At 46.4% G+C, this 26,273-nt stretch overlaps 1 protein-coding gene across 1 annotated transcript; it reads left to right on the top strand.

Moving 5' to 3' along the window:
* The first annotated feature begins 654 nt into the window (after positions 1-654).
* On the top strand, positions 655-13,130 carry MTNR1B (melatonin receptor 1B). Its single transcript, XM_059174402.1, is given in 3 exon segments — positions 655-877; positions 12,281-12,475; positions 12,478-13,130. Coding segments are annotated over 3 exon segments (1,071 nt in total).
* Positions 13,131-26,273: the final 13,143 nt, after the last annotated feature.

Below are 26,273 nucleotides of genomic sequence, written 5' to 3'. Positions count from 1 at the left end.
TAAAGAGGACAGGGCAGAGTCATCATCAATGTCTCCCAGAATAAATAAGTGCTCAATATAGCAGGGGTTTGCTTTTCTCCTGCTGCTGCCTGGAATGTAACCCTCTACCCCACTTTGCCCTGGGATCTGTCCCCTTACCCTGGAGACTGTGCTCTCTTTGGAGCTAACCCCACCCACCCACCCACCGTGGGGGCCTCAAACCTGACCCTTGGGACAACAGGAGGGCAGGTCCCCACCACCAGCACCTTCTCCAATCCACAAATTTGGCTGCTTTTCCTGGATACAGCTTCTCTTGGGGGTGGAAGGGCTGAGGGAATCTGGGATCTGAGTGTGGAGGTGCGCTCAGGAATTGAGGCCTGAACCGGGTCAAGCAGTTCTGGGCTCTAGGACTCAAGTGCCCCTGAGCCGGCCCCCAAGGGAAGGAGAGGGAGGGACGCACTCCTTTTGGCAATGCCTGCACCCCAAGTCCTCCTCCCATTCCTACATTTTCTCTGCTCCGTGCCCATGCTTAATTGCTCCCTCTAGGCCCCTCCCTACGGGTCCGGGCCCACTTGGGGGTGGCAAGAACTCCCGGCGCCGCCGCGACATCGCGCTCCCTCCAGTGGGTGACAGCGCGTGGCGCGGTGGCTGGCGCGCGGCGCCAGACGGTCCACGATGCTGGAGAACGGCTCTCTCTCCAACTGCTGCGAGGCGGGCGAGCTGGCCCGGCGCCCGGGCTGGCCGGGGGAGGGCAGCGCGCGGCCCTCAGGGACCGCCCGTCCTCCCTGGGTGGCGCCCACTTTGTCTGCGGTGCTCATCGTCACCACCGCGGGGGACGTCGTGGGCAACCTCCTGGTCATCCTCTCCGTGCTCAGGAACCGCAAGCTGCGGAACGCGGGTGAGCGTCACGCCCGCGTCTAGGGCGGACCCTTCCCTGAAGTCGGGTCTCCATCCTCACCCCTTCATGGGTCCCCGGCGCCCCGTTCCCTTTTCTCTAACCTCGTCCCCAAGTTGAGCCCTGTGTTCAAAAGGTGGGGGAGCTGCTGCCTTTCCCCGACGTGCGGTTCTGGCGCCCACCTCTCGCCGCTGCCGGGAGCGCACTGGGTGAACTGAGCAAAGCTTTTCTTGTGCACTTTTCGGCTGGGCGCCCGCTCTGTGGGAATCCACGTGGCTGGAAGCTTCTGTCATCCAGGGCGCCCCAGTTTGTAGGGGTCCAGAGGCTGCCTGTATCCGACCACAAATCTCCGGATTTTTAACACCTCTCTCCGTCCCCTGCAGTGGGTGGTGAGACAAGGAAGCCCAGGGGTGGGGTGGGGATGGGGGTGGGGAAGTTTTGTGTCAGAAACTTCTCTCCAGGTCATCTGAAGACCTATTTCCAACCCAGAGAGTGCAGTTGCAGAAATCTGCAGGCTCTGCTTCGGTGGAACTACATTACTTTAGGATAACGTGTTCTTTTCTGCAGATAGGGAATTCGTGGGATTAAATGAAGATTAAAACAGCGATTCGGCAAAGTAGTGTTGCAATGGGGAAAAGTATCTTTTCCCTTCTGTTCACTCTCATTTCAGTTTTTCCTGGAGGGAAAATTTGGAGGGAGCCGATGTCGCCGTCGCCGCGGCGCCGGGAGTTCTTGCCATCCCCAAGTGTGCCCTGACCAGTAGAGAGGGACCTAGACGGAGTAATTAGGCGTGGGCAGGGACGGAGAAAATGTAGGTTTGGGAGGATGACTTGGGGTGCAGGCATTCCTTAGGTCTGCAAGGGAATAAAACCAGGGGGAACTCTGAACTCTGACCCTGAGAGGTCACTGGAACATGCTGACCATTTCACCGGGGAAAGCTCATGGCCTGGTTGTCAATTTGTAATTTCCTAATATGGGCGTTACTCCAATTTGAGTGAATTACAATGAAAAGACAACAGCAGAAAGCCAGGCATGTCCTTTAACCACACTTTCCTAAGAAGGCAGACTATCCAGAAGGCCAGTTGTAGTAAATGGGTGTGTGTGTATATATATACATATATATATATATATATATATAATTATTTTTTTAAGATTTTATTTATTTATTTGACAGAGATCACAGGTAGGCAGAGAGGCAGGCAGAGAGAGGAAGGGAAGCAGACACCCCGCTGAGCAGAGAGCCCAATACCGGCTCCATCCCGGAATCATGATCCCAGCCGAAGGCAGAGGCTTTAACCCACTGAGCCATCCAGGTGCCCCAAGGGTATATATATTTTGTGTTCTGGCTCCAGTATTTTTATGTACAGAACAAACAAAAAATAAGAATAGGAGCTTCTGTTTATAATATGGGAAACAACGCTGTTAAGTAGAAACAAGCTTTCTGACTCAGTGATGGTTAGAATCATCTGGAATACCTTTTTCAAGATGTTGTCATGTCCTGTGACTAAAAGCTTATATATTAGGAAAGAGCAAGTCATGCTGGGGGAAGAGATGTATTTGATATTTTTTATTATATCGTCCCTTTTCAGCCGTCACAAACATGCATCTCCTGCACCAAGGCAGGAAGGAGGCAGGGCTGGGCCCTCCAGGTTCTGACTCTGACCCAGTTCTCTCCCTGACTAACCTGGTGGGGTGGGCTATTGGTCCGTGGTCAGTAATTTGAGCTGCCTGAGGTTGGAGGGGTGGCTGAGTAGGGGGAGTGTGGCTTCCTTTTACATGAAGCAGACAGGCATCTCCTCCTCTTCCTCATCCCAAGGAGGGCTGGCCTCTTCTGCTCTCCTTGCCGGGCTCACAGAAACCTTACTGATTGGGGGAGCATGGCTGGAGGTGGGTACTGGGCTTTCAGCTGGCGGCCCATTCCCTGTTCTCTCCCTCCTCTACTCTGTTAAGTAGGCTATAGCCCAGCACCAGAAGCAAATGCTAACATCATAGCTAAATGACATGAATTCCTGATACGCTGGTGTCTGCTCCAGCCTCGCAATTTAACCAGCTTTTATTTGAGCACTGGCTTTATTGGTAACAGTCTTGAAAAATCTGCTATTGACTTCCATTAACCCTTGGCACAGTGAGATTTCGGAAGGTGCTTAAAAACCGATGGCACTTAGAATTTGTCCTCTTTCCTCTAGGAATCGAGTCTCTCTACTCAGAGTTTAGGGTGACTTTAAGAAACCCTCGTCTCAGACTCTGGACTCCAGGAACCGAACTGAGGGTTACAGAAAGGAGGGAGGGAGGGTGGGGGGATGGGGTCACCGGATGATGGGTATTAAGGAGGGCACGTGTGGTGATGAGCGCTGGGTGTTATACGCAACTAATGAATCGTTGAACACTACATCAGCCACTAATGATGTACTATATGCTGGCTAATTGAACATAATAATAATAAAAAGAAAAAGAAACCCTCATCTCAGACCTTTCTATAATTAAGTCTGGTTCCTTAATTCACTGCTATTAAGAAGATAGGACCGTGGCGATGAAAACACTTATAGGTCCCATAACCAAGCCACACAGCCCATATTACGATCACAGACCTTTCTCAGCAGACATCCGTATCTTTCATGTGACTGCTGCAAGGGCAGCTCTTTTTATCATCCATCACAGCAGTGATCCTGAGAGCAGGTTGAGTGGTTAGCTGAATTATCCTTTTTTCCCAGGATCATGCTGCTGGACCCCCCCTGGCTGCATGTGTTGGGTTGACTTTTTCAGAGATGGCACTAGAGAAAGAGAGGGAGGGATGGAGGGAAGGTGGGAGACAGATCCAGAACATTGACCCAACTTGGAAGGTAAGACTATGTGTGCATTTCACACTTGAGTGCGTGCTTCCTGGGGACCTGTCCTATTTAGGGCTGAGGACATTCCTGTGCCTGCCATGGCCATGCATGCCTTGGTCTAGACTTTGCCAATAATAATCTCTGTGTTTTCAGTTTTCATCTCTTCCTTTCTCTGCTTTTCTGGAACCTTCCCCCATCAAGTTCTTTCTCCCTCTTCTGTGTTTTCAGTGTTTGTCTCTTTCCCTTTAGCCCACACATGCACCCACACATGCACCCACACATGCAGGCATGTACACACAAGGGTCTTCGGTGTTAGGGAAAAAAAAAAATCCTCCCTTGATTTTATGTTCTTTTTTTTTTTTTTTAAAGATTTTATTTATTTATTTGTCAAGCGATCACAAGCAGGCAGAGAGGCGGGAGGGGGGGGAGTGGGTTCCCTGTTGAGCAGGGAGTCTGCTGCAGGGCTTGATCTCAGGACCCTGTGATCATGATCTGACCTGAAGGCAGAGTCTTAACCCACTGAGTCACCTGGGTGCCTCTACGTCCTTTTTTCCTTTTTTTAAGATTTTCATTATTTATTTGAGAGAGAAAGAGAGCATTAGCTAGGGAGCACTGGGCAGCAGGATGGAGGGGGAGATAGGGGAGAGAGAGGGAGTGAGGAGACGGAAGAGCAGACTCCCTGCTGAGCAGGGAGCTCGGTTTGGGACTCAATCCCAGGACCCTGAGATCACAACTGGAATGAGCAGAAAGGCAGCCGCTTAACTGACTGAGCCATCCAGGTGCCCTGATTTTATGCCTGTTTCTGAATCCATCACTACTCTCTCCTTCCCTTCACAGCCAGACATCAATTTCCATGCACTGGCTACCTCGTGGCTTCCCATTCCCTCTTCAGGGTTCTGGAGACTGGCCTCTGAAATGCCCGCCTGTGCAGTGTGCGACTCTCAAAGCTACACACTCCTTGAAAACTTTCATTCCTTCGGCTTACCTCATGCTAGTTCTTTGGATCTCCTTCTTTTCCCAGACACCTGATCTCTGGGTGTCATTCCTGGTTCCTTCATTCCCCAAGCTCCCATGATTTTTGTCTTCTAATATTTCTCAATATTCCCCTTTCCGGCCCTCCGTCCTCTCACTGCCTCTTTTTACACGTTCATCATCTTTAAAAAAAAAAAAAAATTATTTGACACAGAGAAAAAGAGAGAGCACAAATAGGGGGGCAGCAGAGGGAGAGGGAGAAGCAGACTCCCCGCTGAGCAGGGGAGTCATGACCTGCGCCAAAGGCAGACACTTAACCACCTGAGCTGACCAGTCACGGCCCATGCTCACCATCCCTGGAACAAATTACGTCTGTAGTGTCCAGACAGATTGGCAGGCTCCCTCCTCCGATGGCTGACCCCGCTGGCAGAGGCATGCCATCCCGTCAGTGGCTGCCCTGTCTGTACAGCATCAGACTCTGCCCACACAGCCCTTCTCCCTCTAACCCGTCTAACAAGACAGCCTTGCCTCCCTCCTCCCATCCAGCTTGTGAGCCACTGCTGCTCCCATGCCGCCAGACTCCTGTGCACTGCCTCATCTTGGAGAGCTCCCTGCCTCTCTTCTGCCATCGAACTTCTTCAGACCCCTCTTCAGCTTCCCTCTGTGGTGGTTGATGTTGCTTATTAATACCAAGCAGGGTGTGGGGCTGGTCTCCCTCCTCTGGCTGCCACATGCCCTCCCCAGACAGCACCCACCTCGCCGTGCTGTTGTCCATGTCCCGCTCTCCCCAGGGCACTGCGAATCTGTTGAGAGCGGAGACTTGTACTCCCTTTCTGTCCACAGAGCTGAGTACACAGTAAGACAAAAACACCTGTCTGTTGAAATGAATTGAAAATGGACAAGACATCAGGAGAGCAGTGGGACAGAAGGAATAGATTTTGTGTCACAAGGTAGGGGGGACTCAGTGACAGCACTCAGCCTTGCTTATGCCACCGGTAGAGTTTTTGTGGAACTGAATGGCTTCCAGCACAAAAAGCCCATAGTCCACCTCACTGGCACCATCCGCTCAGAGGTGTGCCTGCTCCCGCTGCTCCTGTGTGGCTAGCGGTCTCCAACGCCGCCTGGCCTCCCCCAGGTTGTGCCTCCCTGTCTCTTTAGGGAGTTTGCCCCCTGCTGGTCTGTCCTGAGATTGCCCCCCATCAGGCTGCCCCTAAAATGTGAGCCTCCCGCCATTACCTTCACCATCCAGACAGTTGGCCCCCCAGAAGAGAGCTGAGAGAAACATGTCCTTATGGAAGGTCAAGGTAATCTCCGATAACAGGGGGGAAAGCCCAAAGGGTATCAGGTATTCCTGGCCCATGGGCACAGTGCCTGATTTCCCGGGCTCTCTGGGAGGAGTTGTGAATGAGTGGACACGAATCCATATCTAGGACAGTTGGGTGATATGTAAAGAGAAGGGATATGAAATTGACATTGGAATTGCCCAGGAAAACGTGGAGGATTTGGTTGCTGAACACACAGGTCCTCCTCTAGAGTCTGCCCTGTCCTCCGGGCACCCACGGCTGCTCAGTCCATGACATCTTTTAACCAGACATAGGGACTGCACTGCACTGCAGGCTTCCTGATTGGCATTTTCAGCCTGACAGGTGTTTTGCATCCCTAGTCAGGGGGGAGCTGAGCCCACCTTTCCCCCCCACTTGCTGACTGAGGGTGTAGATGATGAATGAGTAGATAGACTAGTTCTGGATAAAGGCCGTTGGAAGGCTTGGAGGAAATACTTAATAGACCCACAGTCCCTGCACTCCAGGCATTGTAGGGTAAGGTGGAACCCACTTCATCCCGGTTTTATGCTGCTTCTGACCACTCACGGAGATGCCACTTGGTGACGGGTGTCTTTTGACCCGCTCAGCCTGCACGGGTTTGAAGTGCCTATTATCAGCTGAACACCAAACTGGACTTAAACTTGGACTCCCTCCCTGATGGGACTTGAGCTCTCCAACTTCGGGTTTCTGCTCTGAATACTTCCTTATCTCTTCACCAAGCAAAGATGAACACATTTTAAATCCCATAATTATGTCTTTAGCTGAACAATCAGGAAAGCTCATAATCCTTTTTAATTCCTCCCGTGTAGCTCTCAGTAGCCCAGGGGTATGAAAACTTTCGTGTTTGACTGCTTTATCCCCCCCCCCCCACCCCACCTGCCGAAATTGCGGGTCTGTATTTAGCCCGAGACATCACAAAACTCTGGACATACCAATGCCTGGATTAGGTCTTATGATTTAAAATACTTCTTGCTGAAAGAGTAGAATTTAGCGAGTGGAGAATTGGAGTCCCCAGTGCTTAGGGAGTTCCCGCCGGTCACTGTCCTCCCGCACTGTGACTTCTCCTATCTTATCTCCTAGGGATTGTAGTCCAATGTTTGGAGTCTCTTTCTTGTTCTTTTGACACCACTAATAATATAAAAGCCGCCATAATAAAAAATAGCTGCTATTACTGTGTGCTCACTACATGCCAGATAAAATCTCTCCCATTTAGAAGAAAAAGAAAAAAACCCTGTACAACCCCCCCACCAAAGGGATATATCCTTTTGCAAGTATCACTCCGATTCTTTCTTCTCTTAAAGCCAAAGCTGACTGGGAGAACAATCCACGGTACTAAAGTTTATTTTCCAACATTGGACAGAACCGTGCCCTTGTGAATAGTCAGAGGAGTCTGACTTCCTAACTGCTGGGTTAAATGGGCTTGCTTTCCTGTTCTTTCTCACTTTGGTTGCCCTTGACATTTCTTTTTCCTGATTTCCTCCTGTTTCTCTTCTTTCTCACTCTTTCACTGTTATGGCCCTGGGCAAGTCACATAATCTGAGTGCCAGTTTCTAGAAATGGAAATCACGAAATCAACCCTAAAGGATTCTTTTGAGATACAATTGAGTCAATTTATGTAAAGGCACATTATAAACTTGAAGGTGCTATACCAATTGTGGTTTTGTTGTGAGTATTAAGTGTAATTGAAGTCATAAAATGCTATCGAAAGAGTTTCCAAATGATCTCTGGTGATGCTTATGGAAGGATGTTTTGTAATAGGCATCTCAGTTAAAAAAAAAAAAAAAAAGATGCTTATGCTCTTAAATATGTTCTCTTCCTTTAAGTGGTTCAAATACCCCCATCCCGCTTTTGTTTACAAGATGAGCTTACTTAGCCGGCCTCTTTGTTTTTAATTAAAGCACAGTTACATTTCAACTTGCCCCTTTTATGATTCATCCACACTCTCTAAGATTTTCAAAAATAATGTGATTTTAGTGGAAAACAATCTCTGCCCTCAAGGAACTTGGGAATCAAATTAAGAGCTTACTATAATATAAAAATGCCTTGTTTAAGTATTTGTAAGGAAATCAGGTTTTTAACAAATAATCTGCCTATTGACTTCCAATGCTTATCTCCAGAGAGTAGCTGATGAAAATATTTCGCATTCATTTCGAGACTACTAGTGTTTCCTATGTCCTTCCTTTCCCATACAGATCCCTTTTGAGGAAAACAGCCATTCTTGGAAGGAAGTAGGCCAGTGGCAAAGGTCTTTGTGATTTTCTTCAACTCCTTGGTGAATTTTCCTGCCTGGTCAGCCCCATCTCCAGGCCATCTTAGCTCTTCCTCACTGTTCCCTTATCCTGGGCTCCCTCTTGGCTTTCAGCACACTGTGAAGGGCTGTGTGCCTGCTGTTTCTCTGTTTCTCAGCCCAACAGCCCTGTTGGCATCTCCCCAGCGGGGGCCATGTCTTTGACCCACCCCTGTGCCCTGCAAGACAGATGGGGTAGGCACTCAGCAAGTATATTGTATGCTTGAATAGGTAAAGCATGGAAAAAAGCCTCAAGTCACAGGAAATTCAGCCCTGTTAAAAATGATTATTTTATCATAATAGTAATATTTCATTTATTATTGTTTTAATTAATATACTTTATGATAACATTATTATAAAAATTAAACGCTTGAAATAAATTCAAATAGGCATCAAAAAAAAAAATGATAGCTTCTCTGTTGAATTCCCTATTTTAACCTTTGCACATCTTGTTTTTATTTTTTATTTTCTTCTCTGAGACCACCAGCTTTGTAAGGGGAGGAGGCATGCCTCTCTCGCTCACCATGCTTCCCTTGGCCTTGGCAAAGGCAAAGCTCTTCCCTAGTAGATACTCAGAAATATCTGTTGAGGAAATGACTCCATGACTATCTATTCCTACACTGGCTTTTAGCTCAGTGACCAAGGACAATTTAAATTTAACAAACTCTTTGGGCCTGTTGGGTGGTCACAGGGAGAAGGGGTAAGGGATGGAGGTGGCTTGACCTTCTGGAATTCTCCTATCTGTTGAAGACTTGATCACTCAAGGCTTGCTGGCTTTTTTCCCCAGGGTTACCAGATCCTTCTTAAGAAATAGGTTTCTTGGGGCAGCTGGGTGGCTCAATCGGTTAAGCGTCTGTCTTGGGCTCAGGTCATGATCTCAGGGTCCCGGGATCAAGTCCTACACTGGGCTCTCAGCTCAGCAGGGAGCCTGCTTCCCTCTCTCTCTCTGCCTGCCTCTCTGTCTACCTGTGGTCTCTCTCTCTCTCTCTGTCAAATAAATAAATTTAAAAATCTTAAAAAAGAAAAAAAAAAAGAAAAATAGATTTCTTGGAAAAAAGGGAAGAGGAAGCAGGAGTGGATTGTGGAGGGATGTGCTTTTCCTATGATCGTTAAAAGGGAATTCCATATTAGTGAACAAAGGTCTGCTGTTGAAGTCTGTCTCCACTCACACACCCTGTCTGGTGGAGGCAGATGGAAAGAAGTCACGCCAGGATGTGTGATATGAATATTCATTAGACGCCTGCGCAGAGCGGGCTGAGCGGTGCTGTGCGTATCCTGATGGATTTCTCACCTGTCTGGGGAAGAGACGGATAGACGACTAGGTCTCCCTTGACTACCATCCAGACAGGACCTGGCTTCTTACAGATGGGAGACAAAACAAGAATTTTATTTGCCTAATTTGGAAGGATGTCAAGAAATCTGGAAGACAGTACGACGTCTGGGCGGGTGAACCTACAGCAGGAACTGGTTGATTTCAGCCTTTCAGGAACAGCCCGAGTAATAGGGGAGAGTAATTGAATCACTCTCTCTGTGGAGTTGAATGTGTTCTTCCCACTATTTACAAGCTGTTCGCCAGCCTCCGGGGCATTATTAGGGGATGAGCCACATTAACACCGCGGAGCTTGACTGGCTTTGGGGGGAAACAGCTGGCTGAGCTGGCAGCCGCACCCAGCAGCCCTTGACTTTCTCCGCACGTGCTTGCAAGTGCCAAAAGCTTGTTTGCGGCTCTGCTGGGACCCCAGAGGGCCCTGCAGGGACCAATATCCCTGTGTCAGAAAGAAGCGATTTTCTTCCCAGAAGCAACCAAGTGCGTGTAAAGAAAAGGAAGGGGGGCCTCTAAAGAATAGGGGGGAACCGGCAAAAGAACAGTCATGGAGAAAGAAGTTTCAGGAGGTTGCCCAACTTCAAAGCTGCAAAACAGAGTCCCCAGGTCATCCCACCCTCCAGCACCACCTCCCAATGCCAAAAAGACACTTAGGATTCTGGGAAGAGAGGAGGACAACTGATACAGCTGAGAACAAGAACTCTGAGAGGGGAAATGCCTCACTGTCTTGAGACCAGGTGAGGTCTGCCTAGGAGAGTCAGAGGCTGACATCCACCAGTGGAGAACGCAAACAAAACTGGGAATTAAATGGAAAAGGAGGAGACCTTCTCCGCCCCTGGAATAGGTCCTCAGATGTGCATTTCTTGTCAGGCTGTACCAGGCAGAATTTACCCCACTGAATAAATAGATCCCTAACAGAGTTGAAGGAGAAGGAAGCCAGCAGTTCAAGCCGAGGCCAGACCGCTTTACACCCCATATCTCCATGAATGTCTGGAGAGACGGGAGAGCTCACCACCTTGTAAGCATTTTAATCATCCAAGGCTGCCTGGGGGTATTCCATATTCCCACACCCACATGGAGTGCATCCTGTGGAATTTTCTTGGAGGTGTGCTGAATGAATGTGGGTGGGAACAGGGGAAGCCTGGAAGCAGCCCTTTCTCTGCCTTGTGGGTTTATAACTGTAATAGTGGAGTTTCCCTCACCTGAAGGGTCTGACTTGGGGAGAGGGGAACCCCAGCCGGGTGGTTCTGAGCCTCCCTTTCCCCCTACCCTCTTGAAGCCAGACTGCAGACTGGCCTCTCTGATTGCTGCATCTTTTGGACCCTTTCCATCTGCCCGAAGCTTTTGCATCCCCGAGAAGGTTATATCAGCCTCTGCAGCACACAGAGCACACGCGTGGTCATGGTGGAGTGAGCACCCTTAGCTCCTCGAGAATTCCCTCTTGCAATTGTTCCATCCTCTCTCTGTGTCTAGCCACTGTAGGGCTGGCAGCTTGCACTTCACCACATGGCAAGAGGCCAGAGGACTTGGAAGATGACACTAGTACCTACTGCATGCCAGGAAAGGATATCAGCTCCTGGGCATGCAGTAGGTGCTAAAACCGTACACTTGGTGAATGGAACAAGTCACATCAAGGATGGAGCTTCTCGTGCTCTGAGCTCTGTTTTGGCCACCCTTCTGAACTCTTGGTGCCTTCTTCATGAGTCAGTGTTTGCTTTAGACTCCAAATGCTTGAGAAATAGAAATATTGGATTTCTCAATTTGGCTTTAGCCCCAGGTCTTCCCTAGGATCCTGGCCCAGAACATGCCTGAAGCATATCACTCAATGGATGTTGTGGTTTCCAGAGGCTCTCTCGATGACTCCTGAGGCTCTCTTGGGCTAGAGAATTCTGCATTCAGAGGAGGAAGGCAGTTCAGAGAGCTGGAGAAGGTGTGGGCAATGCAGGGAGGCCACTGGAAGCCACGAGACCTCACAGGATGGGACTCTCCGCCAACAAGGCCGCCTGACTGTGAGTGTAGGCCCCAGATGAGGCAGGCAGGGGAATGCCAGAGCACATGGTTCCTACTCCCAGAACTTTCTTCGATCCCACCTGCAAGATGCAATTCACATTTAGAAAACTGAGGTAAAGACACTTAGAAAGTAGCCTGTTGACCAGTGCTGGAGAAGGAACAAAAGGAGACTCTACCAGAGACACTTGTGGGAAGGTGGGAGTGTGGGTGGGGACTGGTGCTAGTGAAGCCACTTTCTGGATATTCAGATACTTCTCCCTTAGAACCCTTGCCGGAGCGTCAGTGATGCAGAGCTCCAAAGGATCTGTGCTTATGGTGAAAACAGTCATCATCAGTGAGCACCCATGGTGCCCCCAGGACTTTGCCCCATCATTTGATCCTCACAACTATAGTATAAAGTAGGAATCACTATTCCCATTCTACAAATGAGGAAAATGAGGCTTGAGGCGTTGGGGCACTTGGGTAAGTTGCCTAAGCCGCACAATGTGTGAAGGAAACACAGTCTGAGCCTGAATTTCATGTCCCTAAAAGCCACTAGGTTCCCAACCCCAATACTAACAGTGACATAGTTCATTTTAAGCGACTGGTTGAAGAGTAGAATGTTCTCCAGGCTAGGAGCTGTGGGGTCTCTTGCTGACTCTTGCTCCCTCTCTCCTGCTCCAGGCAATTTGTTCTTGGTGAGTCTGGCATCGGCTGACCTGGCGGCGGCCTTGTACCCGCACCCGCTAGTCCTTGCGGCCATCTTCCAAGATGGCTGGGCCCTGGGGGAGGTGCCCTGCAAGGCCAGTGCCTTCGTGATGGGCCTGAGTGCCATTGGCTCCGTCTTCAACAGCACTGCCATTGCCCTTAACTGCTACTGCACATCTGCCACAGCGTGGCCTACCACCAGATCTGCTGGCCCTGGCATATGCCCCTCTATGTCTGCCTCATCTGGCTCCTCACTGTGGGGACCTTGGTGGCCAACTTTTTCACGGGGTCCCTGGCATATGACCCGGGCATCTACTCCTGCACCTTCATTCAGATGGCCAGAGCCCGGTACACGATGGCGGTGATGATCATTCACTTCCTCCTCCCCGTCGTGGTCGTGTCCTTCTGTTACCCGCGCATCTGGGTGCTGGTGCTCCAGGCCCGCAGGAGGGCCAAGCCGGACACCAAGCTGCGCCTGCAGCCCGGCGACGTCCGGGGCTTTCTGACCATGTTCGTGGTGTTTGTGGTCTTCACCATCTGCTGGGCCCCGCTGAACGGCATCGGCCTCATGGTGGCCATCGACCCGGAGGCAATAGCTCCCTGGGTCCCAGAGGGGCTCTTCGTGGCTAGCTACTTCCTGGCTTATTTCAACAGCTGCCTTAATGCCGTCGTCTATGGGCTCCTGAACCAGAACTTCTGCAGGGAATACAGGAGGATTGTCTCGGCCCTCTGGAACCCCCGACGCTGCGTTCAGGATGCTTCCAAGGGCAGCCAAACTCCCCCTTTGGGGAAAGCCCAGCACCCAGTCCGGTTAGACACTCTCTAGCCTGGATCACCGGCTAGGCACCAGATTCGTGAAGCGGTAGGAGGAGATCTGCCCCAAGGGGGAGATCGGGCAGCATTCTGGGCTACGCCGTCCTGTCGACGTGACGGCATACAGCTTGTGAAACATCATCGTGTGGACAAGAAGCCTGTCAGCACCACAGGTTCAGGCTGGTCAAAGGAGGCCAATAGCTACAGGGAGGCGTGTCCCAGCACCGGCTCCCGCAGATGCTCTGTCAGTGCTCTGGGCGCTTGGCGACTTCGTCAGCCAAGGAAGGGACAGAACGAGGACAGGTTTGGGGTCAAAGAAGCCAATGACTTCCTATGAGCTGCTCTCTCCTCCTTCTTGGGCCTCCTTGCTTCTTCTTCTCTCTTCCCCAAAGGGCGGTAGGAACGGATGTCTTCCTGTTGACAAGAATGAAAGCACGAGCTCTACAGTGCTGGGAGCTCTAGGTAGCTCTGAGGGGGTTGCAGGGGGCTGGCATGGCTCAGAGGGCACGTGTTATGTACTCTCCCCCACAGACTCTCCCTACGCACACACACACAAGCACACCCCCCCCCACCTACCTCCACAGCCACATATACACATACCTCCACACACACACACACACACACACACACACACACACACACACAGTCTTCAGGCCTCTGGGGCACGAAGTCGGCCTGGCTTCTCCACCACGTTGAAGTTGTGTGACTTGAGGCAGGCCCGTGACCTCTGTCTTCTGAGGCTGACTTACCTTGCCATGGAGATCTCGCCAGGGGCTGCCTCCCAGGGCCGTGGTGAGGATTCGCTGGGATAATACAGCTGAAGAGCTGAGGACAGTGCCGGCCCCGGGGCTAGCCCTCAGTAATCACAAACTGTATTATTCTTCTCATTACACAAAATGAGAGATAATCTTGACGGAGAGAAGGGGTGACGCGCAAAGACAGGAAGTAGGGGGAAGCGAGTGAGGAAGGTTGTGTGTGTGGGGGGGAAGGGCACGTGTACCTATTTTGCAGGTGCCTCAGGTCTTCTTTCAGCACCGACAGATTGAGCTTCCTTCTTCAGCTCCACGAGCATGACTGACTAGTCTGTAACCAGGTCCAGCAGGAGAAACAAAAGGCATGTTGCCTGCCCTCTTGGAGATCACAGTCAGTTACTGAATGGTGTCAGCTGACAGTCTCTGGATGTCCGCTTTGGACCAGATCCTGTGGTCAATGCTTGATACACATTATCTCATGTAATCCTTGCAAAATTCTTTGAAAATGAATCTTTATCTACATTTGTAGTAAGAAACTAAAACTCAAAGAAGTTAAATGATTTCCCGAGTTCACAGAGCCCAAGTCTGTCTGATGGCAACACCCCATTTCTGCCCCTCACCCGCCACCTTAGAATGTGTGGAAGGAACAAAGTGGAGGACGGTAAGGACCCCAAGTACCTAGGGTGCCAGGAGGGGTTCCCAGAAGAGAGAAAAGTTATCTCAGCCAGCTAGCTGCATTGCAGAACCAAGAGCCTGGAACACTGACCTCTTGGCGTTCTGAATGCTCTCCCTCCCCTTCTCATTTGAGTTGTTAGATGGAGTGATGTGCCCAGTCATTTTGTCACCCGGGAGCTTGTTAAACATGCATGCACTCTTGGCTCCACTGAGAACGTTTTGAGTGTGGAGATCGCAGAAGGGCCTGGGAATCTGATTCTGACCCTGGAAGTCCTTTACCAAACTGTTAGGAATGCAGGGGTTTCAGCCCTTGTTGCCTGCCTGTTGGGATCCCGTTCCTGGGTGGTGAGTCTGATCCAGGAAGGTCTCTGAGAGGGAAACACAGGAGACCTAGGGCTTCTCCCCGAACTTTGGCCATTTCTCTGGAGTCTGAGTGGAACCTGAGCTCATCAGGTCAGGCACATGTTTGCTTTCTGGTCTCTCTGCCTTCTCTCCCCAGACACCAGCTATAGGGATTCGCCTTTCATTCTTTTTTTTTTTTTTTTTTTTCAAGATTTTATTTATTTATTTGACAGAGAGAGAGAGAGAAATCACAAGTAGGCAGAGAGGCAAGCAGAGAGAGAGGGGGAAGCAGGCTCCCCACTGATCAGAGAGCCTGATGCGGGGCTTGATCCCAGGATCCTGAGATCATGACCTGAGTGGAAGGCAGAGTCTTAACCCACTGAACCACCCAGGCACCCTCCCTTTCATTCTTGACTCAGAGGCAATGGGGTGTCACCCACTGCTCCCCTTATTTCCATCTGTTAACTCTAAGCTGAGTGCATGGTAAAGGCTCAGTAAATACAGATTGAAGAAACAAAAGCTGTCTTCAGTGTGCTGGACCCACGGATGTTACCTGATTTGCCAATTCTGACAATTCACTAACTGGGATCTTATCTTGTTTCCAGAGGTTTTGGTAATAATCCAGGAAGCAACAGAATGAAAGGGCAGAAACTCTAGGCATTGGACGTGGAGAGAGAGAACTCTAGACATTGGGCCATGTATATGCTCATATGGAGTGGCCTCACGCTGCAGGCCTTGATTTTAAATTAAGACAATTTTGCTGCAGTATTATAGGAACTCTATCCATCCTCTACTTCCTTGCTCTATATCTACTAAAAAACTTGAATTTGTAATGAAAAATCTTCCCACAAAGATAAATACTCCCACAAAGATACCTACTCCTACAAAGATAACTTCCCACAAAGATAGCTTCCAAACAAAGATAATCACATAATTTAACTTGTGAGTCTTATCAAACATTTAAGGAAGAATTAATACTGACTTTACACAGACTAAGAAAATAGCGGAAGGAAAAAAACACTTCTCAATGTATTTTGTCATATCAGCATAACCTTTCCTTATAGCACTGCAATGTCATCTAAACAAAAGAAAAAATCACACACACACGAAAATCATGTCTCTTACAAAGATGCAAAAATCCAGAATGATATATTAGCAAATTGATTCCAAAAATATGCCAAAAGGATTCTGTATCATGACCACGGTGGGAGAGGGTGGTTCCCTGGGACTATAAGGTTAATTTTATATTTGAAAATTTGATCAGTGTTATTATTTATTTATTTATTTATTTAGAGAGCATGAACTGGTGGGGGTAGGGGGTGTGCACGGAGAGGAGAGAATCCCAAGCAGGCTCTGTGTTAAGCATGGGGCTCGATCTCATGACCCTGAGATCATGAAAGGCAAAATCAAGACTCAGATGCTTAACCAACTGAACCATAGAGGCACTCCTGTAATTTATAATTTTAACAGAATAAGAGAGAAAAATCATTTTAATATGTGTAAAAAAATCATTTTATACCATTCAACATTCATTCATGATAAAAAAAAAAAAATTGGGGGAAACTAGGAATAAGAGTAAATTTCCCCAGTCTGGTAAAGAATAGATCTGAAAAACCTACAAATGATAGCATATTTAATGGTGAAATCAGGATTTTTTTTTTCTCTGAGATGAGAAAAAAATGTTTGCTCCCACCATTTCCTTCAATATTTTACTGGAAGTTAAGAAGTTAAGAAAAAGAAACAAAGAACACATATTGAAAAAATGAAAAGTAAAACTCTCTTTATTCTCCTATTATGTGAACTAGTATGTAGAAAATCCTATAAAATCTTAAAAAGCAACAACAACAAAAAAGCTACTGGAATTAGGAAGTGAATTTAGTAAAATCATTGGCTGTAGGATACATTTTTAAAAATCTATCATTTTTCTATAACACTAGTAATAACAAATTTAAAATAAAATTGAACAATACCAATACCACAAAAATAACCAAATATAGAATTAATCAACCAAAAGATAGGCAAAGCCTCTATACTGAACATTACAAAAGACTGCAAAGAGAAACAAAAGAAGACCAAAACCAGTGAAGAGAAATACCATGTCATGGATTAGAAAAATATTTTATTAAAATGCATATTTTCCTAAATTCATCTATGGATTCCATGAAATCCCAATCAAAATTCCAGCAATGTTTTTTGAATATACTGGCAATCTGTTTATAAAACTTATATATAAATGCAGATGAGGTGGAAGCCAAAATAATCTTGAAAATGAATTAAGTTGGAGAACTAACAAGAACTATTTCAAGATGTATTATAAAGCTACATTAATAGAGGCAGTATGGTTTAAGCAAATAATCAGTAGAACAGACTAGAATAAAGAAATAAACCCATACATATGTGGTCAATTGACTTTGAACCAAGCCACCAAATCAGTTCAATGGGAAAGTAGACAAGTTTGGGGCACCTGGGTGGCTCACTGGGTTAAGTGGCCAACTCTTGCTTGGTTTGTGTCATGATCTCAGGGTTGTGAGTTTGAGCCCCATGTCAGGCTCTGCACTCAGTGGGAGGTCTGCTTGAGATTCTCTCCCTCTCCCTCTGCCCCTCTCCTGCTCTCTCTCTCTCTCTCAAATAAATAAACAATTATAAGAAAAATAATTCAGGAAAGTAGACTAATCTTAACAAATGGTGCTGGAAAAACTGGATATCAAAAGGAGGGGAAAACTCTCTTCAATCCCTCCCTTACTCCATACTCAAAAATAATTCAAAATAGATTATAGCCTTAAATATAAAAGACATAATGATAAATATTCTAGAAAACTACTTAGGAGAATGTCTTCATGCCCTTGTAGTAAGCAAAGACTTCTTAGCTGAAATATGAAAGAACTAACCATAGTCTTCATCGAAGTACCTCTGTACCTGAAATTAAAATTTTCTGTTCATCAAAAGATACTGTTAAAAAATAGATTGGGGAAAATATTCACAATACATATATCTAACAGGAGAGTTGTATCCAAACACATAAAGAACACATACAATTCAACAACAAAATAATGAACAATTCAAAAAACAGACAAAAGAAAACAATCTTGACTTAAACTACATTACTTATATAAAAATTGAGTCAAAATTGATCACACATTTAAGTGTATAATGTAAAACTGTTTTGGGGGAAAAAAAAACAGAAAATATTTGAGATGTTGGGCTAAGTTAAGAGTTCTTAGATTTGACAACAAAAGCACAATCCATAAAAGAAAAAAATGGATTATATGGACCTCATTGAAGTGAAAACATTTTGCTCTGTAACAGACCTTGTTAAGAGGATAAAGAGAAAAGCTATAGACTGGGAGAAAATATTTGCAAATCACATATCTGACAAAGAGCTAGTATCTAGGACCTATAGAAAGAATTTAAAAAACTCAACAGCAAAAGCCTAAACATTTCAATTAAAACATAGGGGGGGAAAAAAACAAAACAGAAATTTCACTAAGGAGGATATACAGATGGCAAATAAGCACATGAAAAAAAAATTTCCACATTATTAGCCATTGAGAAATGAAATAAAACCACAATTATATGTCACTATATTCCTATCAGAATAGTTAAAATAAAAAATAGCGCCAAATGTCAGTGAATGTGCAGAGAAATTGGATCCCATATGCATTGCTAGTGAGAATGTAAAATGGTACCACCACGCTGGGAAGCAGTTTACAGTTCCTTATAAATTAGCCATGCAATAACCCCCTGACCCAGCAAAAAAATCTGTACATGAATGATCATTCATTCAGCTTTGTAAATAATAGTGAAAACTGTAAACAACCCTGATGTCTTTCAGTGGGCAAATGGTTAAACACACTGTAGTACATCCACACCATGGAATGCCACTTACCAAAAAAAAAAATGAATGAACGATCAAGACAAACAACAATTGTAATGAATCTCTGGGGAATTATGCTGAGTGAAAAAAATCACCCCAAAGATTATATACTGTGTGATTCCATTTTCACAACATTTTTTAAATGACAAATTTTATAAGTGGAGACAGCTTTGTGGTTGCAGAGTTTAGGGATGGGTGGATAGGGTTGTGAGAGATCCTCATGATGATGGAACTGTTGTGGGTCTTGACTGTGACAGTGGATTCAGGAACCCATGCATGTCATAAAATCATGCCCAGCTAGTACATACGCACAAATGAATATATGGACAGGGAGTAAATCTGAATGTGATGGATGGACTATAGCAATGTCGGTATCTGGCTATGATGTTGTACTACAGTTTTACAAGATGTTACCAAGGGAGACACTAGGTAAAAGATACACACAATGTCTGTATTCTTTCTTACAACTGCATGTGAATCTACAATCGTCTCAAAATAAAAGTTTACCTAAAAAAAAATGAGCAAAAGATTCGGTCACTTTGCAAAAGAAGATAGATGAATGGCCTATAAAAACAAGAAAAACTGTTCAGTATTATTAATCATCACAGAAATGTAAATTTGAACCATAATCACATCAAATTTTATACCTTTTGGAGTGGCTTAAATCAAAAAGCCTGAAAAGTATCTAACGTTGTCAAGGAAGTAGAGCTCCTGAAACTCTCATACGTTACAGGATGGAGTGTAAGATTAAGTTTTAGAGAACCATTTGACAGTTCCTTGTAATCCTACATTATTACACATAGCTTTTTTTTTTTTTTATTATAATTGGTCTTATGACTCAACTATTCTCTCCCTAGGTAATCATGCAAAATAAATGAAAACATGTCTGCACAAAGACTTGCACGCAAATGTTTATAGCAGCTTTATTTACAATTACCAAAATCTTAACAACCCAAATGCTCATTAATGGAAGAATGAATGAGCAAGTGACAACTTTTGTATTTTTCTAAATGGTCCCCTAAGAAGGTACATGTTTATTCTAATAAGATCCCATGGTTCCAAACAATTTGGGAGTTGCTTTGGGAAACTATAGCACTTTTTTGGGGAGGGGGCATTGTCAAAGATATACATTTCTGTCTTCTGATGATAGATTTAAATTTTGGAAGTGAGAAAAATCATTCAAAGAGAAGCTGGGTTAAAAGAAAAGATGTAATTTTTAATCCTTGCCACATATAAGTATCATCTAAGAAATTTTAAAAAGCTGTGAGTGCCCAACCATGCTTACTTAATTGCTTTGCAGTGAGATAGTCCTTGGTTTTGGTTTGTTTTGTTTTTTAAGTACTTAATCTTTTTTTTTTAAAAGATTTTATTTATTTATTTGAGAGAGAAAGAACACAAGCAGGGGTGAGGAGAGGCAGAGGGAGAAGAAAACTCCCTGCTGAATAAGGGAGCTGGATGTGGGGCTCGAGCCCAGGACCCCAAGATCATGACCTGAGCCAAAGGCAGACGCTTAACCGACTGAGCCCTCCAGGTGCCTCCAGTTTGGGTTTTAAAACTCTTTAGCCGATCTGAGGTGCAAACAGAGTTGAAAACTAAGGTTGGAATTGAGGTTGATTTTCTTGTGCAATTTATAGATTGACTTCTAAAAGTGATCCCAAAGAGGAATTTCCATCCATCCTTGGGACCACAGGGTTGTAGGAACCCGTATCCAGTGACTAGAGAGGACTACTGTGAAGAATAATGCACATTTGAATGTCTGCATTTTAGAGTGTTTCCTGACAAATGTTTGCCTACTTGTTTAGAGACCCAGCAGAGGGCCAGTAAAGGTAAAAAATCTATTGGCTGGCCTAATTTCCTCAGGAAATAAGTTCAAGGGGTTAAATATAAAATTTTCAAAAATGCACTTCTGTTTTTCTAAAGCAGACAAAGTAATAATGATTCTTTGCTTTTTTCCAGTTTGGGGCAAGGGAGAAGATTGTAACTAGTAATACAGTTGTCTGTCTCTTCTCTTTGGGAGAGTTCATGGTCACAAACTGTTATCTGAAATCTGAAAAATGATCTGAAATATACCCATAAAGCATCAGTGTAATTTCTTTTATAGTAGTAAGGTATAGCTTGGAGATGGGCAAGGAACTTGACATGCTCTCGGATGAAGCCATAACTGTGCATGATGGCTGATTCCGCCCTAAGCAAGGTCAACAGAGAGCCTGGCTAACTGAAGGAGTCGGCCCATGACCTGCTTTGGGTGGCCAGTGTGCACAGCCAAACGACAGGCCAAGCCAGAGGGAGGGACGGTGGCATTGATCTGCCACATACTGAGTCAGCTGCGCTCAGCGATCCTTTCACGGGCTGCCTTACCTGGGCTTGGGAGAAGGACGTGCAGACAGGGTCACACGGGGTTCCTGCCCTCTGGGCAGCTCACCGTCCAGGGGGAGGGACTTCAAAGCCAGGAGAAAACTCCTCTTGTGCACAGGAAGCCAAATGCTTGCAAGAAAAATGGAAGAATGCAAGCCATTAGACGGAAATACATCTATAATAAATGCCCCACCAGCGCCATACGCGCAAGGCTTGCTGCGAACATTCAATGTCGTGTTTGTTGAGCGCTTCGCTGAGCCTGAGCCAGGGAAGGCGTTCATCACTGTGGCCGGAGGTGGTGGTGGCGAGAGAGAGGGGGACAGTCTCAGCAGTGTGTTACAATCTGATGGTGAAACTTCTGTGCTGTGGGCGAAGAGCTGTGAACGAATGGAAGGCCTCCCCACGGCGCCATAGCTGGTCAACACGAGCCAGCTTGTCCCCCGAGGAAGGAGCAGGAACAAGAGGATGGGGGCAAGTTGCTATGGAGTGAGGTGGAGAGCCCCTGGGGCCCCCTGCAGTCTGGGTTTGTCAGTGTAGCTTCCCAAAGGTGGCAGGGCACGGCCATGCTACGCCTGAAATCAAACACCGACCTGTCGCTTAGCGGCAGTGAGAACTTCGCCTCACTGTCTAAATTATCGGACTCCCAGGCTCCCTATTTGTGACACGCAGAGGGTAAGAGCCACCTCTACGGGTCCCAGGGGGTGCTGAATGACTGTGCGTCGTCAAGCAGCCGGTGCAAAGTTCTTGTTCAGCGAAGTAGTGGTCACGTCCGGAAAATTTCATGTATGCTGAGGGAGAAACTGAGGTAGGTGAGATCCAAAGAAAATTCATGAGCTTCACAGTCTTTCTTGAAAGCGGGTTGTTGTTGTTTTAAATACATTGAACACATGGCTTTAAAAGCCACTTTTAAAGAAAACAAAATCCGGGTTGCCTGGGTGGCTTAGTTGGTTAAAAGTCTGCCTTCAGCTCAGGGCATGATCTCAAGGTCCTGGGATCGAGTCCCAGTCGGGCTCCCCACTCAGCAGGGAGTCTGCTTCTCCCTCTGCCTCTGGTCCTCCCCCGCTTTCTACCCCAGTCTTGTGTGTGCACATACACACAAACTCTCTCTCTAATAAATACAATCTTAAAAAAAACACACACACACATAAAATCTCAAGTTCACTAAACCCTAAGCATCATGCATTGATTTCTGTTTCAGACTCTTTCACAAACTTTGGTAGCATGTGCTTTTGTAAATTACACCCTTCCTCTTACCTTGGAGGCCAGGCCCTGTCTACAGTGTCCCCCAGCTCTGAGGCTTCACTGTGTCTGAAGGCTGGAGGTCAGATCTCAGAGTAAGGTCCAAAGGCATGACAGGTGCGTGTGGACGCCTAGGGTGTTGCAGGAGGTGGGGAGGGTCAGGACCTAGTAGAGGTTACTTACTGGAGTTCAATAGCTGTGTGTTAAGAACCAGAGTTGAGGGGATAAGGGGCGGGTGACATGGCCCAAGCTGTATGTTGACAAAATTAATCATCTGGGTGTTCCAGTCGGATGTGTGGAAGAGAAAGCCTAGAGGGCAGGGACCATATAAAAAGCTCTAATTCCAGGAAAAGCAGAGAAAAAAAAAGAGGGGTTGTGCCATGTAAATAGAGAGCAGGTGTTCAACACGAGCAACATGGCAGGGATCACATCTACAGATTTCAAATAGGCTGTAACAAGTTCCTTCTGCCACCAGAAGTTGCGTCATTGTGAGCTGGGACAACCCACCATCAGGTTTCAGTCCCAATATCTTTCAGCCCATCCCAAATGCCAACTAGCAACCTGACCACCTGACTTGTCTTGGCTTACGCGTGAAGCACAGAGATGAGCCCACCAGCGTCCATACAAATTTATTTGTTCCGTGAAAATGCTTGCGCGGGAGGGTAAGGTTTATGCCCATATCGCGTTTCACTGTATGCTTCTGGAAATTCTTATACGCTGATAAACTGATTGGTTTAAGGCCAAGAGTGTGTTCATCTAGGCAAACAGCTCTGAGAAGGATAGATTTTGCTCATCTGGATAAACGGCTTCTCACTAGCCCAGTTTACCTCTCAAGAACTGCTAATTCTAAACTACTATGTCGTAAAACTTATTACCGGAAATCATTTGTCCCTAAACCACTTAAAACCAGACCCCCACCCCTTGCAAATGCCCTCCCTGACCTCCCCCGTCTGAGACCCTACCAAGACCCAGTAGGAGTTCTCCCTTACTGCAGACAACCTTGTGAACCTAACTTGGGCCCAGAGACCCTCTGCGGACCTTCTGCAGAGCTGACAGTGTCAAGGCAAAGCCACCAACCTGAAGTCCACAGCCACACCCGATTCCCCCTGTTCTGTCTGTGCTGCCTGCTTGCTCGGAGACCATGGTCATGCACGACACACCTGTTGGCCTCCAGCTGTGAGACCACTCCCTGCTCTGACCACTTGCCCCCATCTCCCCCCACGCTCTTGGGGTTACTTACTTTCCTTTGCCTCATATTAGAGCTGTATTACGTATTTGTTTTATTGCTGATTGTGGCACCCTCTGAATTTCAGGGAAAGATGCCAATCCTGTGCCTTGCCCATGACCGGGAATCACCAAGCTCATTTTAAAAGTGTTTTGAAATCCAAAGCATTTAAGGAGAACAAGTCAAAGGAAATGCAAAATCTTAATTTTTTTCCTTTAAGACAAAACTCTAAAACCAAGATCTCTGGGATAATTCAGAGTTGTTTCGGCTTTACAAAATAGGCTCCTTCTAGTTCTTTTCAGAGTACCAGATGATTACTTTTTGGTCTCTTTCGTACTGCTTACACACACACGTGCACACGTGTATACACATGCGCACATGCACAGATATCAAGCATGTTAGCTTCCGGGTACTGGGACTGCCCTTTCCTGTTGGTACAACTATCTTCTTTCTCTCTTCTGTCTTCTGTATCTTTGGTTTTGTGTTTTTAGATCTTTATCTACTTCTTTCCCTTATCTTAGATCCTACTAGGAACACGTCCCACGCACTGTGCTGGGTGCTCTGTGTACATCATGAGGATCCTGCCTGTGTGGAGGGCAGGATTGGATGTCCTACTGGGGGAGAGTGGCTGGGGGAGAACAGGGGACAGCATGCCACCAGTATCCAGATGGATTCCTTATTTTGCACAGATACCGTGTTTCTAATTAAAGCTTAGGCATAAACAGACAAAGATGGATGGATTGCTTCATCGTGGAAGTGAGAGAGCATCAGGGAAATGACAGACCTTGAGAGAAAAACCATCCAGTGAGTACAATGTCAGACACCATGGGACAGACTCAGCAAGAATGCCTGAGAGCCAGGGACAGGGAAGACCCTGTCACTCTCACAACCACACCCTATGACAAGGGACCGAGCCATCATTGTGAAAGACAGAAGAACCAGACATACCCAGTGACTCTCCCATTGAGTTTAGCCTAGAATTTTCAGTCTCGGTCTCTTTCTGTGAGCTTCTGTATCTTGAGATAGATGATACCCACCCGTGGATCACTAAAGACTTCCCAGCAAGATCCCAACGTTCTTCTACATGTTACGACCAGATCCTCTCCAAATATTAACTGATCAGCTTGATATTAAATGAATATAAAATATAAATTTGGGTAAAGGCAACGGTGAAAATTTCTAAGACAATAGGATTTTAGTATATGTGCTACTGAAACGAGCACTCTAAGACAGTAGGAAATGCAGACGGGCAGTGGGTTGTGTCCCAAGGGAAATAGGGACAAACAAACTCTTTCTAAACGTCTTGACCTCCAGACCTCTGCTGTGTAAGTGGGGAACACCCCCTACCCCCATCGAATTGGGGTTCCTTTCAAGAGTACTTGAAGAGTACTGTTAACCTTACCAGATACCCTATACCATAGTTAGACCCCTCTCTTGGAATTGGTTAGACCTAAAATTGGTTTTGGGTCTCAAAAGGATAGAGGGTCTTTCTCAAAATTTTAATCAGGGAGAAGATAGACTTTAAACATAGTGCAAGGTTTAGTCTCCCTTATTTTAATGACTCAGAGAAATCTTTCTTGGAATTTATTTGTAAGCCACTTTTATTGCCCCAACTTTCTGTTCATGTATATACTCTGTTGGCTGGTTTACCCCATTATTAATAAAAATATCTTAATAGGCTATCAGAGTAGGTATGGATTAATTATTTTTCCTTTTCAAATAATGAATCATTATTAAGGTGGCTTGATGGAAAAATAACATGGCTATTTAACCCATTAGATGATGTGTAAACAACTCTCCACAGATACATGTGTAGATAAACCATATATATCCACACACCATTTTATACATAGATATATCACAAATCTATCTATCTGTCTGTCTGTCTATTCCACAATAGCCTGGATGTTATGACGACCTCTTAAATATCTCTGTGGTTCTAATCTCACTCTTGTCCAATCTCTTTGCTATACTTCAACCAAAGTGATTTTTTCAAAATGTAAAAATGGCACTTTCATCTTCCTGGGAAAATAATTCTCGTATTTCTTTATATTGTTGAAGTTGAAAAGCCCTTCCTGATTTTTATCTCTGCTTTTCTCTCCAGCAGCACCATCCCCTGCTTCATCCCACTCTTTGTCTCTCCTCCAGCCATTACCTCAGCGCTCCAGTGGCTTGTCCTGGTGTCTGCGCTGGCTCTCCTGGATCACCTGTCCTGCCTTTGGCCACCTGCTGAGCTCATGTTCACCCTTCAGGACGCAGCTATGTATCCCGTCCCCTCCCCTGGGCTCATCCACCCTCACTTTGGGTCAACACTCTATCTTGTATTTACCCTTCATTATACCTTTTAAACCAACACTTGTTCATATTTCTGTGTTGTGGAGAGCCATGAAATAGATGCAAGGAGTCACGTATGCGGAGGTGCCCGGGGATTGAGGAAGCGAGACTGATTGGCTGGCTGCAAGCATGGGTGAGCCCGTGCTCGCAGTGTGATCAGGGAGAGGGGCGTGGACTAGATCGGTGATTGGCCGAGGTAAAGGATATAAAGCAGAGAGACTGTCAGGACAGGGGGAGAACTAATAAAGAAGCTTGCCACCCATCACGTTTGCGGGTCGTTCTTGCCGGCGAGAGCGACACTGTGTCCCCTAATGAGGCTGTAAATGGCTTGGGGACAGGGTCTTTGTCTAGTTTTGTCTT

Source organism: Mustela lutreola, chromosome 1, assembly GCF_030435805.1.
Source record: "Mustela lutreola isolate mMusLut2 chromosome 1, mMusLut2.pri, whole genome shotgun sequence".
In the NCBI taxonomy this organism is placed as follows: domain Eukaryota; kingdom Metazoa; phylum Chordata; class Mammalia; order Carnivora; family Mustelidae; genus Mustela; species Mustela lutreola.
The sequence above is the reverse complement of the archived record's forward strand: the minus strand, read 5'-3'. Positions and strand labels throughout refer to the sequence as shown.